This window comes from Struthio camelus, chromosome 5, assembly GCF_040807025.1.
Source record: "Struthio camelus isolate bStrCam1 chromosome 5, bStrCam1.hap1, whole genome shotgun sequence".
Taxonomy (NCBI): domain Eukaryota; kingdom Metazoa; phylum Chordata; class Aves; order Struthioniformes; family Struthionidae; genus Struthio; species Struthio camelus.
Window position 1 is genome coordinate 40,213,133 of NC_090946.1, and position 17,966 is coordinate 40,231,098.

General features: G+C 37.2%; 1 protein-coding gene across 16 annotated transcripts in view; it reads left to right on the plus strand.

Annotated features, from left to right (window-relative positions):
- The window catches only part of PHF21A (PHD finger protein 21A), a 133,471-nt gene that overhangs the window by 37,033 nt on the left and 78,472 nt on the right, over positions 1–17,966 (plus strand). For 8 of the 16 annotated variants that reach the window (XM_068945853.1, XM_068945861.1, XM_068945855.1 and 5 more), the window contains 3 exons: positions 1,193–1,326; positions 5,851–5,883; positions 7,948–8,013. In XM_068945853.1, the coding sequence (XP_068801954.1) occupies positions 1,273–1,326; positions 5,851–5,883; positions 7,948–8,013 (153 nt within the window). In that variant the 5' untranslated portion in view covers positions 1,193–1,272. Of the gene's footprint in view, positions 1–1,192; positions 1,327–5,850; positions 5,884–7,926; positions 8,014–17,966 lie in introns of all 16 variants that reach the window. The other 8 variants (XM_068945848.1, XM_068945860.1, XM_068945849.1 and 5 more) reach the window with 1 other exon arrangement.

Genomic DNA, 17,966 nt, shown 5'->3' on the forward strand with positions numbered 1-17,966 from the left:
ATGTCAGACAATGTTCAAATACAATTCTCTACCTTAAGAGAATATTCTGTTTTTACAGCCTATGTGTATAACCTATACTAAATTGTCAGTATCCTTTTGAAAATGGCAAAGCCCGATTATGAATGCCTCTGAGTTGTCTGTAATCCCAGTTTAATAATTTGAGACCAAATTTAAAAAAAAAAAAATCTAAACTGCTTTAACACTTATGATTCCTTAATATGTGATGTCTGATGTGGTAAAAATGACTGGAAAGAGTGCTATATAATATTTTCTAAAGGATTATATATATTTGTATTTATAGATATTTTTCATCCAATTTTTACACAGGTTCCTTTGTGTTTTGAGCATATGGGATAAAGACAGGAATCTTAATCCTGTCTCAGAAGCAGATATTTTTAACATATTTGTGAAAAAAAATTCTCTTGAACAAATTTCAAGGCTTTTAAAAGTATGGATGATAATACTTTTCTGTGTCAGAGGTTAGGAGGATTAATTTGTTTGAAGTGCATGTGAAGATGGTAGACTCGTACTTACTGGAATTCTACCTAGAAACAGTATGAGATTTTAACGATTTTGAATAAGTCTTGCGCTTTGATATCAGTCTTGCATTTCTTCAAAATAGGTTCCAACTGAAATGACTAACTCGCTGCAAACTGCAAGGACTAACTCAGTGCAAACCCTAGGTAGCGTTTAGTAGTACATTATTGATCTTCTGTCAAATCACATGCAGACCATCGCTTTTCAGAACAGCCCCAAAATATCATTGAGTGCATGTTAACGTAATACATGCTGTTAAACAATTTAACAAACTCCCGTTTGGATTGGGGAATTTTAATCTGTTGAATATTTTCTCATCTACCCAGCTTTTTGAAACGTTCTCAGTAGTTAAATTTTCTAATTTAACATGCAGCCGCAATAGGATATTGCTAGGAAATAGCTGCCCACAAACTAAGATAAATGACAAAAATGTCAACTTTGGAGTATGTGAAGAGAAACAAATTTGGCTAAACTACTCCAAAAAAGCCTTCTGTTCAGAGAGCTTAGTTAGATTTCTTGTATTCCAAGGATCGTTTGTGTTTAGACTAGAAAGCTACAGTTGAATGTAATTCACTACTGTATTCCTGCTCTTATACTCGTTTGTTCTTAAGTGACTTCTGTCTTTAACTAAAGCAAAACCTTTATTTTTCTACAGTGCCAGTGTGAAGGGAAACCAGAAACTAAAGGCACTGGAATTAGCCAAGACACATCTAGAGAAAGTGGAGAAGGTAGAGAATGGAGCTGCAGACTCTACAGGAGGCTCTGAAAGTGGAAATTCAGGTTCACCAGGTAATTTTTCTTGTTTTACTTCTAAGTAGTAGCAATAGGAGTCATATATAGTAGTACTTGCTGTATAAGTTTGAAATTGCTTTAGCATTGTATACTGTTTGCATTTTGAACCCGCCTCCTGTTGTTTTTAGCAAATGTGAAGAATCTACATTTCAGGGGATGTGTGTTTGTTTATTTTTATTCCTTAGCAGTGACAAAACATTCCAAATTCTGTATTCAGCAGCTTCTGGCAGGAAGATCTTTCTGAGTTCTAAAACCATCGTCAGTTTGGCTGGGAATAGAAAGATATGGAAGAGGAACTTTCCAAATGAAATGTGCATAATGCTAAGTAGACTTATATGATGCTTCTCTTCTAGAGTATCTATTGCTTTAGTATCTCTCTTTTTAATAGTAACCATATCCTTTCGCTACCCAAAAATGCTGTAGTGCTTTAGCTCAGAAATTTTTTAAACCTTGGGTATTTTACTGGCAGCATGTCTGATGCTATATGGCAGTAGAGTTGTGGTTTGCCATTCCATTATGATAAAAATGAAAAATTTAAAAAGATAAATCAATTGCAATATAGCAAATTTAAGAGGAGGTATGTTTATTAAAGAATCTTGAAATAAAATTTTCATGGCCATAAATACAGAGTAGCTGCCATCTGAATATGTTAGGTTTGTAGCAGTGAAGACTTTTGTAAAGGCAGTTCTCCAAGTATTTCTGTGGGGCGTTTGAAATTCACAACTGTTACACACATGGATAGAAGAAATATATGTTGAATTACACCGATCAGTTTTACAAATTTGGAAAAAGTTTAGACAAGTTAACTGATAACTTAGTCTTGAACATTTGTTCCCATTTGTTCATTAACTGCTACAGTGAATGAGCATAGTGCAAGAAATTGGGTGGGGGGAGGTTACTAAAATGTAGTTATGCCTCCGTTAACAAAGCTGCAACTTTCAGCTAGGGAGAAGAACTCGAAAAAACCCAAGATGAGTTCATAGAACTACAGATAAGTATTGTGCTCTCCTCAAAAACTGCAAGGCACTTGTCTTCAAAACTTAATAAAGCTTTGTAATGGTGGTAATGAAATTCCTAAATTACCCATGGCATTGCTGCAGGCTTTAAAATGTTTAAGGCCAGTAAGTATTTCTTGAAGTATTGTCTGCTATATGGTGATCAGAATGCTAGTCTTGTGTTTGTGTAACAGCATTTATTTCTTATGTATATCTCTACTCTCTTCCTAAACTAACAAAAATTTTAAGACCACAGACTTTGAATAAGCTTTAGCATCTGTTCATAATGATGATGAGGTAAAGGGATGGAGGCTGGACATTTTTTTTCAGGAAGACTTCCCCCCACACCAAGTTCAAGGTTTTTTGGTCCCATTTGCCGAAGCCTTCCCCAGCCGTCATCAAAAATGTACCCTGCACTTAAGTCAACTTTAATTAAATTTGGGTTTAGTTGGTGATACCAGACAAGCCATTATATTAGAAACTGGGTTTTTTCCCCCCCTTTAAGATCCTGTCTATTCCCATTACTGTGGTTAAGAACAAGTCTAAACTTTTACAGTGGAAAATAACACTTACAGCAACATATCAGGTGCCTCGGTAAACTTTCCTTGAACCATATGTTAGTTGTTACTACTGTGCTCCTCAAATGGCCAATAATAGAAATATGAACTGTTTTTGACCCTAAAAAAAAATCTTGAGGTAAAATGCCTGAATTATGTATCTTTTAATTTTGTAATTTAAAGGGGTACGATACAGCCTTTCTTAAGGCAGTACTATAGGAGTTCTGGAGAATTGTCCCACTTATCTTTTACTTGTCTAATTTTTTTTTCCGTGGACTCTTTCAACAGCTTGCCAAGACTGTATGAAACTCACGCAATGTCCTGTTCTTGTAACTGGTGGACAGGCGTATGTGTGTATGTGATGAATGTACTGAGTTCAGCTCTTGACTGTGCAAGCCAAGCCCTTCAGCCTCCTGATGGAGCATCTCACTTGTAACAACTGTCTGCAAAGTCATAGAGAGCGATGCTCAGTGTGACTGCATTTTTGTTTGTAGCGTAGCTCCTTGTTTCCTGGCTCTTCCAGTTCCCCTTCAGAATTCTGCCCAGAGTTGTAAAACTACCTCTTTGGCAGCACGTAACTTTAACTACCAGGAAGGAGCCAAAGGAGTTCTTTAGGATTTAAAGAAGCTGCTTCTTTTTGTTTTGTTTAGATAATTGAAGAACCTTCTATAAATAAATTCTGACCAGGGCTCTTGCTAAATCAGAGTGTAACTGGAATACTAAAATATGTGCCATGGCCAAGGTATATCGCTTGTCCAGAGAGGAAAGCTGCATCAAATCTAAGTAGTGCATTCTGTTACTGTGTTGACTTAATTAAGGTTATTTTGAAACAGTCTGCTCCTCATAGTTTCAACAACAAGAGGTGTTGAGGAGTTATATTTAGCTTTCCTCACAGAAGAGCTGGGCTTCATGGATGGCTCTTGGAGATGATGGGAGAAAAAAGAACCTAAAACATCCTTTCCTTCCTCTCTTCTCTTAAGAGAAGGATCAGTATGTTTTAAAATATCTTAAATTTAGCTTATGTTTGGGGTTAATGTGAAATAATATTTTTTTGTAATGATTGGATGATGCAGTATTATGTGATTCTTAACTTTAGCAATATATTATGAACAGTTTACAGTCACTGGCCGGATTGTCTTGTGACTAAATCTGTACAAGAATTTTTATATGGATGAAAGCTAACAGATTTGTTGTTTGTCAAACTCTGTGGCAGAAAGCACTGAGGAAAAATAAGCGAAGCACATGGCTAACGTGGCACCTCTGCTCCCATGATACTGAATGGCTTTGTTGTGAAATGATGGAATTCAGTGTTGCTAAATGCCAAGTGATGCACCTGATTTTTAAAAATAATCCCAGCATTATGTCTGCAATAACACGCTGTGAATTAGCTATTAGGATGGAGAAAGGAGTTACTGCGGTACAGAGATGTGGAGTACTTGAATGTTAAATGCAGTTTTAGGCCCTTTGTCTCCAAGTGGTAGAGAAGAACTAGAGAAGTACAAGGAAAAGTGCTAAGATTGAGCAAAGCAGTGGGATGATTTGTGCACGAGGAGACTTTGAATCTGAAAAAGCAATGACTGATGGGGCGTATGGGAGGTGTAGAAAAAATGTAGTTTGAAGAAGGAGAATACAGGAGCAGTCAAGAAATATTTTCTGTAACTTTATTTGCCCCTAATGCTTATATTATTAGGGGGTAGGCTCAAAAGAAAAAGGAGATCCTTTTCAATAGAGTACTGTAGTTAATTTTGGAGCATATTATCACAGAATTTTGAGTGTATTCCTGAGTTCAAAAATTGAAGAAAAGTTTGTTACTAGCTACTATACTTAAGATATAATATTTGAAGACATCTGAGAAGTAGATTTCTGGAAGATGGGAAGTGACACTATATGCTTGTCCAGTACTCTTACTGATGCGCATGTGTTTGCTATTGGCTAGTACTGGAAGGAGGGTACTAAAGCAGATAAAACTGCGCTGACTCAAAACTATCCTTGTGTTACTCTCCTTCTGATTCACGCCACTTTTAGGATGTGAAATAAACTGAACTAGCAATAATTAGCTGGCAAAGACTGAATTATTTCAGCAGTGTTAATGCAGGTAGAATGAAACAAATTGCTTTATCCTTCCTGTTCTTTGCTCCTTTTCCCTACTCTGAGAAAATGGAGAAGAAAGTACAAGCTTTGCCACGTCCCCTCCTAACATGCAAAGAACAATGTGATGCGATGAACAAACCTGTCAGTAATCAGAACAGAAGTTAGGATTCTTTGTTTACCTTGCCTCTTCCTTCTGGGCTCTGGTTTTCTTTAGTGACAGCCAGATAACTTTCTCCTTGCTTAGCAATAGAGACAGCATCCTCCTGCAGCTGCCTGAAGGAAATGAAGGAGGAAGAATAGTGAATGGTAACCATCTGTCTGCTTTCGCTCGGATGTGGAAGGCATCTCTTCTGTGATGATCTCAATCCCTCTGACTGAGGGAGGAAAGTGGCAAAGATGCTTCTGAACATGGGTCTTCCATGTGGTGTCAGCCAAGCCAACACACAGGCAATCCCTAAGTACTTGACATGTTCTGTGCTTGAATATACAAACAGCTTTTGTGTCCAAAGTGGTTCTCTGTGTTTCGTTTCTTGTAGCTGCAAGCAAAGCTGCAAACTGGCAGCAGTTCTAGAGGACGTACAGCTATTAGATTAGCTTCCCCAGCTGGTTTGAATTGTCCTTAAAAGGAATCACTTGTTCCAGAACTGTTTAGGAGAAGGAACAAAGTGATTTGTTAGTGTGAAGGTTTCACTACAGTAATAACAATGGGTTTGGAAATTATATAATGTTGGATTCCTTATGGATTAGGTCTTGCAATTAAAAATGCTATAAACTGCATTTTTTTTTATAGAAGCCTTCCAAAAGTGTTAAATTTCAAACTGTTCAATGAGATCCTTAATGAAATTCTTCACTGTATCATTGTATCTCTTTCTTTTTAGAAACTGGTTGCCCAAATGAAGCAAGATCCACAGGTAACTATATATTTCTTTTTTATATTGCATTATTTACCCTTAAAATACAGAAAATAGCATTGCATGGAGCCTGAGAACTTTCTTCATTATGTTCTCTTATGTTAATATAGTGTTTAGAAGAAAACTGTTATAAACAATTCTTTAAGCAATAGCAGTTGGAGAGCTAAGAAACTATCAGCTTATGGAGCCTTTCACTTCATAGTCTTGGTTGTTTAAATCAAGTAACCCTTGATTATGGTTTTCATGTAATTCAAGTATGAAGTAGAAATAAGCTTCTTATATTAATAGAAGCAGCTCTTCATAAAATTGCTGAAATTAGAATTTGCTAGTTTTATTTGTTTTGTTTAGTATTAGATAGAAGCGCTAGAAGTTGTACTAGACACAAGATCCTCTTTCCAATAGATGTTGTCCAAATGAAGAACGTAGTTTAAGGCTGTGTTCAGGTTCCCTGTCTTAGGTATCCAACTTCAGCACTGTAATATCTAAAAAGTGGGTGTAAGGAGACTGAATTACCTCGTACAGCAATTAAGCACTGCAGTTTGCTCAGTGGGGAGCTACCTGGAGTTTTTCAGTGAGTCTGAAATGTTGAGTGTAGGGATAAAGGCACCTTGCTTGGGGCTTGCTATTAAATGCTTCCATGCCCATAAAATACTAAATGCCCTATTATTTTTTTTAACATAAACACTCCATGGAGTAGGAAGACAGCTTTGTGTATGACAGTCAAGTAAGTAGCTCCCTAATGGGGGTGTTGGAAGATCTAGATCTTCCAACTTCCTTAGTCTGATGGGATTTGAGGAAGGTCTGCTGCTCTTGCTGGCTGGGCAAGTCCTCTAGCAATTAGCCTGCAGAGTAGTCTGCTTTCTGTTCGTCTCTTAAAAAAGAGATCATGCTGCAAGCAGGAATGCAGAGTTCATGGAGCCAGGGAGAGTAAATCAAAAGGAGGCCAGGCGACTAGTGTGAAGAGACTCCTCAGTGGAGGATCCAGCGTTCTGGTCCCTGCTTCCAATGCTCCAAGTTAATTTTTATCCCAGATTATTAAGTGGAATCTGGCCAATATTTGGTTTTGCTAAGATTACGTGTGTATTGGAGAAGACTAGCTACAAATAACCGAGTTAGACTTATAATGCATTTCAAAGTTATATGGAGGAATATAAACATAGGGAAGTTTTCTTCAGTATGAAGTAGCAATATTAGTCATATGTTTTAATATTTCATGTAGCACAATAAACCTGTGTGATCCTTTCCAGTAATGATGCATGATTACTAATGTAAAGAGTTTACAACATAGGTAAGGGCAAATAAAATGGAGGAAGTGAAAAATGCAGGGAACTTTGCTTCCTTGTCATATTTCTGCAGAGATTCACAGGCTTTAAACTGCATGCAAAACTTCTTTCTCTGAGTAAAAATAAATAGTCTTGCTAAAAATTACGTTCTGTCTGCATCTTTATGGTGATGTTTATGGCTTTCAAAATCTTAAACTTAAAGTGCTTTTGTAAGCAAAGTGCTGACATGAATGATGTGCTAAGGCAGATGTAGTTCTCAAATATAGGCTAAGGCCTAAAAATACATGGAAATGAAGATTTAGATGCTTTTTGTTTCATTTGTGTATGTCAATAAAGATTTGATAGCTGTAGTTGCTGCTGTTGTACACAGTTAAAAATATGATAACGCTTTTGCGCAAGAAGCAGAGGTGAGAGTGCCTTAGTAACGCTCTGCTGCGTACTGTGCAATACTGTTGTATTATATATTAACTAACATGTCCCATGTTTGATTTGTAAACTTAACGTAAAGTACAAATGTACTTTACATTGTGGTAAGCACTAATGGATGTTTTGATAAATTCTCAATTTCAAACTAAGCTATCTCTCTTTGAGTGCTGGAAAGATCCTCTGACAATTGTTGTGCTCATTGACTAGAGTAAGGCTTTGTTGAGCCACTTTAATTTTATTGGCTGTACATCCAGAGGTGCATGTTTGTAGTACACTATGCAAAAAACCTTCCTGCTACTATTCTGTGTTAACAAATGGAATATCTTTCTCACAGATATTTTTTCTTTCTAATCAGAACGCTGATTTGAAGAAACAGCTTCATGAACTTCAAGCCAAAATCACAGCTCTGAGTGAGAAACAGGTAGGGAAACAGAGATGTATTTTTAACACCCTGGTCTAGAGATATGTCTTTTCCCAGCTTCAAAGAGAGCTGCTAATTTTTTTTATGTGTGAAAATAAGTGTGGGCAACAAGACATTTTGGGTTTTTGTTTGGTTTTCCTTAACAAAAAATAGGATGAACTGTTGCAAGTCCATCAAATAAGCAACTAGTGTACTCTGCAGAAGGGCAACAAGAATTTTTCTCATTTTGAAACTAATATTTTAAATAAGAGAGCTGGGAAAATGGTTGAATTTTGCATGTACTTTATTTTGAAACTTATTCTGAACCAGAGCATCCTGGTTTAGGCAAATGTTATGACCCTATTTTAGTTGGTCCGTGCTGTGCACGCTGGATGAGTATTTCTGAATTTTTCTTTGCATCTAGGCCAACTGAGTACATGTCGGTTATGGGTACCTATCTACAATTTGGAGATTAGTTGTACAGCAGACTTCCATTGTGTCTTTTTACTGTGATGCATTACACCACAATAGTCTTTATTTGCCATTTGGTAGGAATAATCTCTCTGACAGGTCCGAAGTATCCATGGTAATTTCAACTGGATGCTTAATAGAAAGTCAGTGTAACTGGAAGATGTGTCTTGTGGGTAACTGGCAGAAAAATAAACAACACTGAGCAAGCTGAAAACTTATTCTCATTTGTGCTTAAAAAAAAGTGAAGAAAGAAAAGGACAAGCATACACAGAAATCCCCCAAACTAAACTAAATTAGCAGTCCCTGTTGCCATCATCCCAATAACTAAATCAATTAAGTTGATCACTAGGATCAGCAGCTAACACCTTTGAAAAGGGAAAAGATTTTAGCACATGCGCATAAGTAAGAATATAGCAATGCATCAGTGTCTTGTCTAGACACCTGAATTTATCTGTCATCAGTGTGTGCTGTTTTGAGAATTACCCTTTTCCCGGCTGAAAGAACTGTGCCTTTGCCGAGGAAAGCAGTAGACACTTTTTAACATTTATCTAGAAATTTAATTTACTAAAAAATTATAGTACATTTTAGTAGTGCAACAATGAGTCAAGGAAAGAACATATAAGGATAATAAAGAAAATGATTTTAATGAGAATAGTAATTCAACAAAACCTCAATTTTTGTTGAATGTGACGGTATGCCTCTCTTGAAGATGATTTATTCTGTAAAAACCAGCGTGATCCTCTCTGCATGTGGCTATGTCTCACAGCAAGCAGCTTCACAATTCTTTGGTTAGCTCTAGAGGCCCATGATAATTTCAAAATTAGCTTGCCTTGATGCCACAAAGCAAGTTACACTGACTACCGGTTCATCAGCAGGAGTAGGCAGTGAGATAGTGAACGGAAGGTAAGAAAGAACTCGGGGGGGTGGGGGGGGGGAAAGAATTCAGAAAAAATTAGATGTATCTTATGGTAACTTTTGAATTCTGATTGTAACTTTTAAAAGTTATTGTAAAATACACATTAGCATAGATATTACTGTAAATTAGCAATCTCCAGAAACACAGCTATATCTCTTTTGCTGAAAACTGCAGCTCAAAGTGGTAAAGCACACTTACGCATGGTATGAGCAGGAGCTGTGCTCCCAAAAGATTTGGAAAAACAAGTTTTGGATTTTTACTTCCACTTACCATAGAGAGAATACAGTAAATACGAAGTCACAGTGCGGTTTCCTCCTTCATAGTTTTATGGTTTTGATTATCTGTAGGACAGTGAACTTTATCGCTGTCAAAGTTTACATGCTTGGAATTACTCTATTAAATCTGCCAGTAGACCACGGAGCTGCCAGTGTCCCAGATGATAGTGTTGTTAAAGCAATATGGCTGCTAAAATGCAACGGTCATGGTAAATGGGTGTTCCAGAAAAAAGAAAACTTCCCAATGTAGAGAAATGCTCTCTCCCTCGTGTTTGTAGGAGCCTGTTGTGTAGAGAGCTGTGGCTTGGCAGTGCAGAGCTAAGCAGCGTGTTAGAGACTCATCCCTGTCCTTTATTTCTAATCCCAGCCTTTATTCTCAATTTAACTTCTTTTGTAGGAAAAATAGTTGTTATCACTTGTTTTATGGGGAGAATGTTGTCCAACAATTTGATTCGAACAGAGGTTGGAAAGCAGAGGTTTTACGTAGTAAATAATGTCTTATATTGTCCAGTGCCTTTCTTAACACGCGCTCAGCTCTTCCCTTGTTTTCGTCTGTAGTCTTGTTTAGAACTAAGTCAGTGCTTTTGGTGCCCAGTCTCCAGTGAATGAACTCTGAGGACCTAACACTCCCGCTGTGGACGGCTGTGGGAGGCAGCTTACCTGAAATATCCTTAATGAATGCTACTGTTCCTTCCTTAACTTGCTCTCATAATTGTCATTGTTTCATCAGCTTTTAATTGAAGTGAGAAATACTGAAGTTCCAACCTGTGTGAAGTCTCTGCTCTGGGACTGTGAAATAGAGCTGAGACTGTGGTGGTAGAGAAACAAAATGTTGAAATATTTCTGGTTTCTGAAATGTTATGTCAGCCTAATGTACATTTTTTTTTTTTTTTTTTTAACTCTTTGATTGAGTGAAGTTGCATGATGACTTGTAGTGCAAGAACCAAGTCAGTGGTAGCTTTGCTAAAAGCTTTTAGTCCCTTTAGGATTTCTCTGCCTTTCTGAAGCATTGTGAGAGCAGTGCCGGAACTTGCTGCCAGTTGCGGCAGTGATTCATAGTGACTTAGGCTTCTTGCTGAGAATTAATAATGACAGCTCTGTTCAGGAGTTTGTGAAACTGAGGAGATCTGGCACACTACAAGCAGAAAGCAAGTAGGCTGTGCTGTATGTAGGCTTAAACCTAAAGAAATTTGTTAGCTGATGCAGAGCTAAACAGCTACAGCATAAGATATGTCATATATTCATACAGCTTTTGAAATTTGGCAGTGGTGAAAATAAGTTAATTGATTTGTTTCACCTGAGAGATGATGGAGCAATGCATGCTGCAGATCTTATTAATGTTATCGTATGGAAGAAAAGCTTCAAAAAGAGAAAAAACTTACTTGAACATAATTTGCATTTAAAGGGCAGTAAACGTGAATCTTTCAGACAATTGTTTTCCTCTAGTCTCATCTTTAAGTTATTGCCTCTGAGTTTGAAACTGTACTTACTTTTCTCTTCTAATCTGGAGGCAGTAAGGTGAATTCAGTTTAACGGTCTCGTTCCTCAGCTGCAAACGTCAGTGCTACAGTTTGGAAATATGGAATGGTTTGCTTTTAAAAACCAGTTTCCTCATTCATTCTCCCTACCCCTCTTTTTAATAAAGAAAACTCAGGAATAACTTCTTGCAGAACCTTTCTAATACCAAATGTAAACTTAGGTGGTAAATCTAAACTAATTCTGTTGCTGTACAGCTCTATTTTTATGCTTTTCAACTAATCTTGTTTTCACCTCTTTATAAGAAAGTAGTACAGTCTTCAGCACTTCTGCCTTCCCGTTGTGTTTTAGAATAGAGTGCCTTCCCTTGGCAGTCTGTTTTGTAGAGGTTTACTCATGATTGCCTGTGTACCACTCAGTTTTTGTCTGGGTTAAATATACCCTTTACAATAAAAACATAAGAACTTGTTCTTAAACTGTTTCATGAGGGAATTTAGCAACATTAAACTCCCCCCACCAAAAAAAAAAAAAAGGTCATCACGAGTGACTCTTATGAAACGCTGAGGTAGAGCAGGGCTAACATAAAGGAGAAGGATATCAGACCTTCAAGTAACGCTTTTTTCCCCCACTTCTTTCCTTCCACAGTCAATTAAAAATGATCAAGTGCTCTTGTAGATATGATACATACACAGTAAAGATATAATAGTACTTTTTTCCAGTGGCAAGGAAGAGGCCGTGTTTATTTGACCAAAAATAAATAAATAAAGGAAGAAGTGGGCAGTGAACAAACGCACTAGCTTTTTAGCAATAACTTGTCAAATACAGAGCACTTCCTACATCTGTGTTTATCACAATTTCTTGGAAACGTTGGAGCAACATTCTGTCTTTAAATGTAGGAGAAAGCTTTACAGGAACAGAATCTTTTGACCTTATAGTGAAGAGGTGATAGTGATAAGCATATACCAAAGAAATTGCGCAGCTCTTTCCTTCTTTTTGAAAATAAATTGAAAATGCCTCCAACTGTAGTTAAGTTGCAATGAAATTCATTTAATCTTCAAGAAAACGATAAGTCTTGTGAAAACTGGAATTGTAGTCTAATACACTTGCTCTGACGTGGAAGGAATAAAGTGGATCCCTTTGCATAAGCCTCAAAGTCCACGTTGCCCCTTTGGGAGTTTCTTGGAATAGTCTGCCTGGTATTTTAGGCACATAATACTTTGATTTCTGAGTGCTATATATGCTTAGAGGAAAAAGTACTCAAAAATAGTTGCTAGCTTAGGAATGCTTGTGTCTTTATTTTTCATGAACAGTGAGTTTAACATATTTTGCTGTGGAGACTAGTGGAAATTGGTAGTAGAATTATCGTAGGTAGTAGGATTAAGCATTAATATTGTGATATTTATTATGGGTACCTTAACCGAGGAAATGAAAAGATTGTTAATGTGCATAAATGCATCTTGTGGATTTGTTACTGAATACTTGTCATCCATGGTCAAGGTGATTTTTTTCGTGCAGCCTTCTTGAACACGTTATCTGCAAATTATACCCAAAAAGTGTTCCTTTGTATTCTGTGAGGATGAAAGTCTATGCTTCAGTGGAGAGAAAGTAAGCACAAGAAAGTTAGAGAACAGGAGGGAAATTGGTACAGTTGCCAAGGAGGAAAGAGCACTTAAAAGTACTTCTGGATTGTTTATAAGAAGATATGCAAGTTCAGAAATTCATAAGGCACTCTTACTGGCCTTGGTATCCTTAACACATTTCCTTGGGTATTTCAAAAAAACACTGCTGCTGCAGTCTAAAATAAACAGGTAGTAATGAGAACTTTGTACATTTGTGTTGCATTTTTAGAGAAACTTCAGATTTCTTTAGTGCCTGTATGTTGTAGCTACCTGTTGAAACACCCCATGAGAACTGTAGATACTTCTCACTCTTTTTGGTTTTGCCCTGAGTTGCTAATTTCTCCTTTCCCCAAGCTCAGTCAAGGGCATATTAAAATGCCAATTATACTGTGACTAATGGAGGAAGTGTACAAATATGCTGTATGAATGTGTAATAACTAATAACTTGAGGTAGAGGATGCTTCATTTCAGTTCTGGTTGTTTGTTTATCCAGAACAGTACCTATTGATAAACACCTATTGATAAGCACCTATCTTCTTTATCATTCATGCCATTTATTTAAAGTAAAGATATGCTACTTACCATGTTTGCTTACGATTACATTTGTGCAAACTGTTGATGGAGCAGTCTTGAAACATGTGAAAAACAACTTTGTACCTTCCCGGAGTTTGGTTTTAATGATGAAACCCTATAGTGATACATTTAGCTCAGCCTCCTCCCAGAGCTGCCTTTCTGTAGATTCCCTTCTTAGATGGGTTGAAGTAGTCACTCATCCTTCTTGTCAAAAATATATTCCTCCTTATATATAGGTGGACTAATAATTTAACTGCCTCTGTGAATCATGAGAACCTTTCTAACCCTCTAATCAGTGTGAACAGCACCTGTTTTTTGAAGGTGAGTTTTGAGAGATCTGTGTGAGCTTACTTATTTTAGTCTTTGGTATTTACTTCCAGTTGTCATATGAAAATATGAATATAGTGGCTTCTCATTAAGTCGTCATTTTCCATATTCTCAAGATACACCAACTGAAACAATTTTCCAGTGTTGTACAGATAAGATTGCAGATAGGCAAGGTGCATGCATATCTCCCTGCTGCCTCTTTTGCCCTCAACTGTTCTGCAAAACCAATGTCATAATCATCTGCATGTGATGACTGAAATATTGCTAAGCTTTCTCAGACCTTTTGTAATACTAAATCTTGATTAAACTCATACTTGAATCTAAACTTGAATTTCCCATTCTCTTCTTTAATATAACTCCGCTAAGATTTCTTACCATTGGTTTGTGAAGTTCATTTTTACATATCTAATATACCATTACAGAGATTAGCACCCGAGTAACTTAATTTAGGGAACACAAGTGACCCATTTCACTGTAAAACATGCGTACACACACCCCCCGCACACACCTTCCCTTTGCTACACTCCTTCCTTTAGCAATGATTTTCTTGACCAGCTTTTGATTTTTGAGCTTGTGCTTTCTTTAAGCCAGGACTGGATGCAGCTGGAGAACTTTTTTGAACTTAGCCTAGCCGGATGCATCTTTTGTTAACATGTAAGCCAGGGCAAATTTCTGAAACAGACTCCTCTGTTTGAAAAGCAACTTTGTAGATAGTGAATGGGCAGTTAAACTACAGCACTTCTGTGAAAATATCATGCTGATGGTGAGAGTTGATTATTGCTCCTGCGTGTTTTGACTTGCTGGGTAACATCACACATCAGTAGTTATTTCAGGGCTGTACTATGCCCTTTTATTCTTGGAGGAAAAGTGGGCGGAAGATCAGATTGTGGTGACTAGGATTTAGGACTACGTCTTCCTCTTGATGCTTTGTATGTTGCCCTTAAATAAAGATACCTTAGTTGGGGGCTGGGAAGGAGGATTAAATCTACTAATGAGCTCTTATGAGAGAAAACAGATTAAAACACCTCACTATGTTAAACCAAATGCACAGTATAGACAAGGAAATTGGAAGATATTCATATAGCTGTGTTGTTGGTTTCCCAACTGAAATGGAAATGTCATCGCACTAGGTTATATCCATTTTTGTGGGAACCTTTGGCCCAGGATAAATTTTATTGTGGGGATGTCTGATAATTGTTTAAGATATGCCTTGGATTTGTAGCACGAGCCTGACTAGAGAGCAGTTCTACGCCACAGGGGCCACTGTTGTTTGTGCCCAAGCTAGTACAAATTAAGGTAGCTCAAGTGTGTCCACATATGTATGTCCATGTTTTGTATTGTTCATATTTGTATAATAGAAAATATGAGCTGCAGTCATATTTTGTCTTGTTATGTGAGCGAAGTGCAAGATAGGATAAATTTTCCTATGTGCTCAGCAGCAAAAGTGCATTCTCTTAATTCCCATGCTAATGCCTTCCATCACTGAAAAGTGCAATAAATCACTTGACGTGTATTTGTCTGTGAAAATAATTTGATTTGTCTTTTGAGTAGACAGTAGTAATTTTCGGTTTTAAACCTACTGTTCCGATCTGTAGAATTCACTTGCCGTGCTCTGTTCTACATGCCTAAGCAGAACAACTTCACAGTCAAAGAAACAGTACTTTGATTTATTCCAAGAGTATTAGTGTTAGAAGGGGAATGAAATCCAGGGATCTGCTTTTTAGAAGTCCTGTGTATCTTTGGTTCCCATTGAAGTCAAGTGGAGGTGTTTGGTCCTCCACTCTTCTGAAAACTGAGTCTAATTTTGGGAGGAGAAGAGAAGGAGAGAGATGTCTAAGCCTTAGAGTGTGTAGAATTGAAGTGGAAGCTTGTCTTGGCTGTTTGTTCTCTTCTGCCTAGGTTGTGTGATTTAGAAACAAGCTACTTCTGAGGGACTGTCCTTTTTTGCCCAGTGAACTACTGAATATATTACAGTTATAGGCTAAAATAGTGGTGAAGAATATCTTATTTAATGGAACTACAGCAAGGACAAAACTGACGAGAATAGTTCAGTCCAAGGTAGTATTTCCAACCTCATTTATTATTATTAGATATTATTTATTACAACCTCATAGTGCATTATGCAACCATTCAGTTCAGCTCCCCTTGCTTATTTTTGAAAAGGACCGAGATGAATGCAATATATTCCATTGCTTTTATAGTGCCAACAGGTTTATGTTAGTTGTATTGGCATTTACAAGTAGACTTGAGGTCCTTTGTGGTGGTGGCTACTGGACAAATGAAGAGGAGATGCTGCTTTTTTTTTTTTTTTTTTGGAAGTGGTTCATAAAGAAAATGGTATACTGAGGAAGAGTGAGAAGGCTAAATGCCCGTGAAACTTCTATAAGAGTGAGTTTCAGGGTTTTGTTTTCTATTTGGATAAATGTAGTCTCCCCTTAGTGTCTTGCATGTTATGTATCTTTTTACGCATTTTATTGTGGAGATTGTGATAGAGTTGGGCCTTGAAGGACTTTGAGAGAACAAACCTTAAGAACTTTTAAAAAAAAAAAAAAAAAAAAAAAGGGGGGGGGGGGAGGACCCAGAAAGAATGCCCTTGATAAGATTTCCCTAAATCTCTGTGCTTTCCTTCCTATATTGACACCTTAAGCACAGAATGCAATCTTCATACTTGGGAAGCATCATTCAATGTTCACTGAAATTGTTACCTCGTATATGTTCTCTGTCCACAGAATATAATGAGTATTTTCTTCAAATATGGATCAAGTAAGTCAGTGTGAATTCTACTGTTTGTGGGCATTATATACAGTCAGATTCTTTAATGTTATATTCATTTCTGGGGTGACTTTTTAGATGTTTATTTTGGAAACTCCAGAAAGCATATGACCTCTTTGGGAGAGCAACTCTTTACCCTAGTACTGCATTGCAATAACTAGCCAGCAGAGACATCTGAGTGGGAGCTTTGCTGTTACGGAGGATAGTTCTTGGAAGGCAGGTAGTTTTTTTTATCAGGTCCATTATCCTCTGAAGCTTCCTTGTTTCCTTCCTTCTGCTAAGTTTATAAGAACCAGGACTGGCGTGCAAGGGGCACTGTATTTCTTGGCTTTTCTCCCTTACTGTAACATGATAGGTAAGGTTTTAGGCAGTGGGGAATGTAGAATTCTGATGGGAGTTTTGCTGGAAGTTTGAATTATTATAGTTCAGTTGTGTCAGGATGTAGAGAAAAATGCTTACAAAGGGTGAATATGAGCCCAGGGGTATTGTTGCCTGTAGGATCAATAAAGAGAGGGCCTTCTTCCAAAAGGCAGTTCAGGCAACGGAACCTAATTCTTAGTTCTGTGTTGCCTTTGAGAGCCCATCCCTTGCTCCAGTGACTGTAGGAAGATTAGGCCTAAGTTAAATTCTGTGAGTTCATTACCTGTTTTAGCTGTCACACTTAGGTGATCTTTTTTTAATGGAAAAGACTTCTTACTCTGTTTCTTGTTAATCATGAGAAATTCTAAATATCTTTTCTAGTAGACCTTTGAAATCCATCAGAGGAAATCCCTGAAGTTGGGACAAGCATCTTTTCTTTTTCCTGTCAATTCTGTCAAGGTTAGCTGAGATGAATTAGAAACAGTTAAGTAGTTTTGACTTTTTTTAAAAATCACAGTTCCTCAGTAAAATTTTGGCAGTGTGTCATAATAAGCGGACATTAGTTGGACAAAGGCTACCATGTAGCAAGGAGAAATGAGCCAACTTTTTATTCATCTGATAAGTAAAACCTTAGTCATGGTGATCAGTAAGAGCAAAGGAGATGTGTGGTGTAGCTTGTAGAAGGCAGAGCCTGTCTGCTTCCCTTCCCTTCCCCCCCCCCAAAAAAAAATAAACACAGTATATTTACTATGTAAATATTCTAACTGATTTGAATTTCTTCTAGAAATATGTTTTAGAGTTTATTAATGGCCTACACAACACTGAGTGGCTATCCTTTTACTTTAGGCTTCTGAAAATTTAAGTACTTGGCAGTCTTTAAGCCTGTAGAGTCTTGCTCCGTATCCATGTACTCTTTATACATTTCTTCACTTTACTTCTAGCATGGCAGCTTATCAGAGCAGTACTTTGTTCTTTAGAGTTGCAGCCAAGCCAGAGCCGTGTGGAAGTGCCTGATGATTGTGTCTGCAGCTTTTTAGTGTCAAAAATTTCGCACACACCTTTGGGTTGATGGATTGATAAATGTTTCAGTGATAAGCTTGGACAAAAACACATTTTTGAATTTTCTAACTCATTCTGAACTTTTTTGTATATCTCAAGAAACAAATTGTCCTATTCTCTGAATAA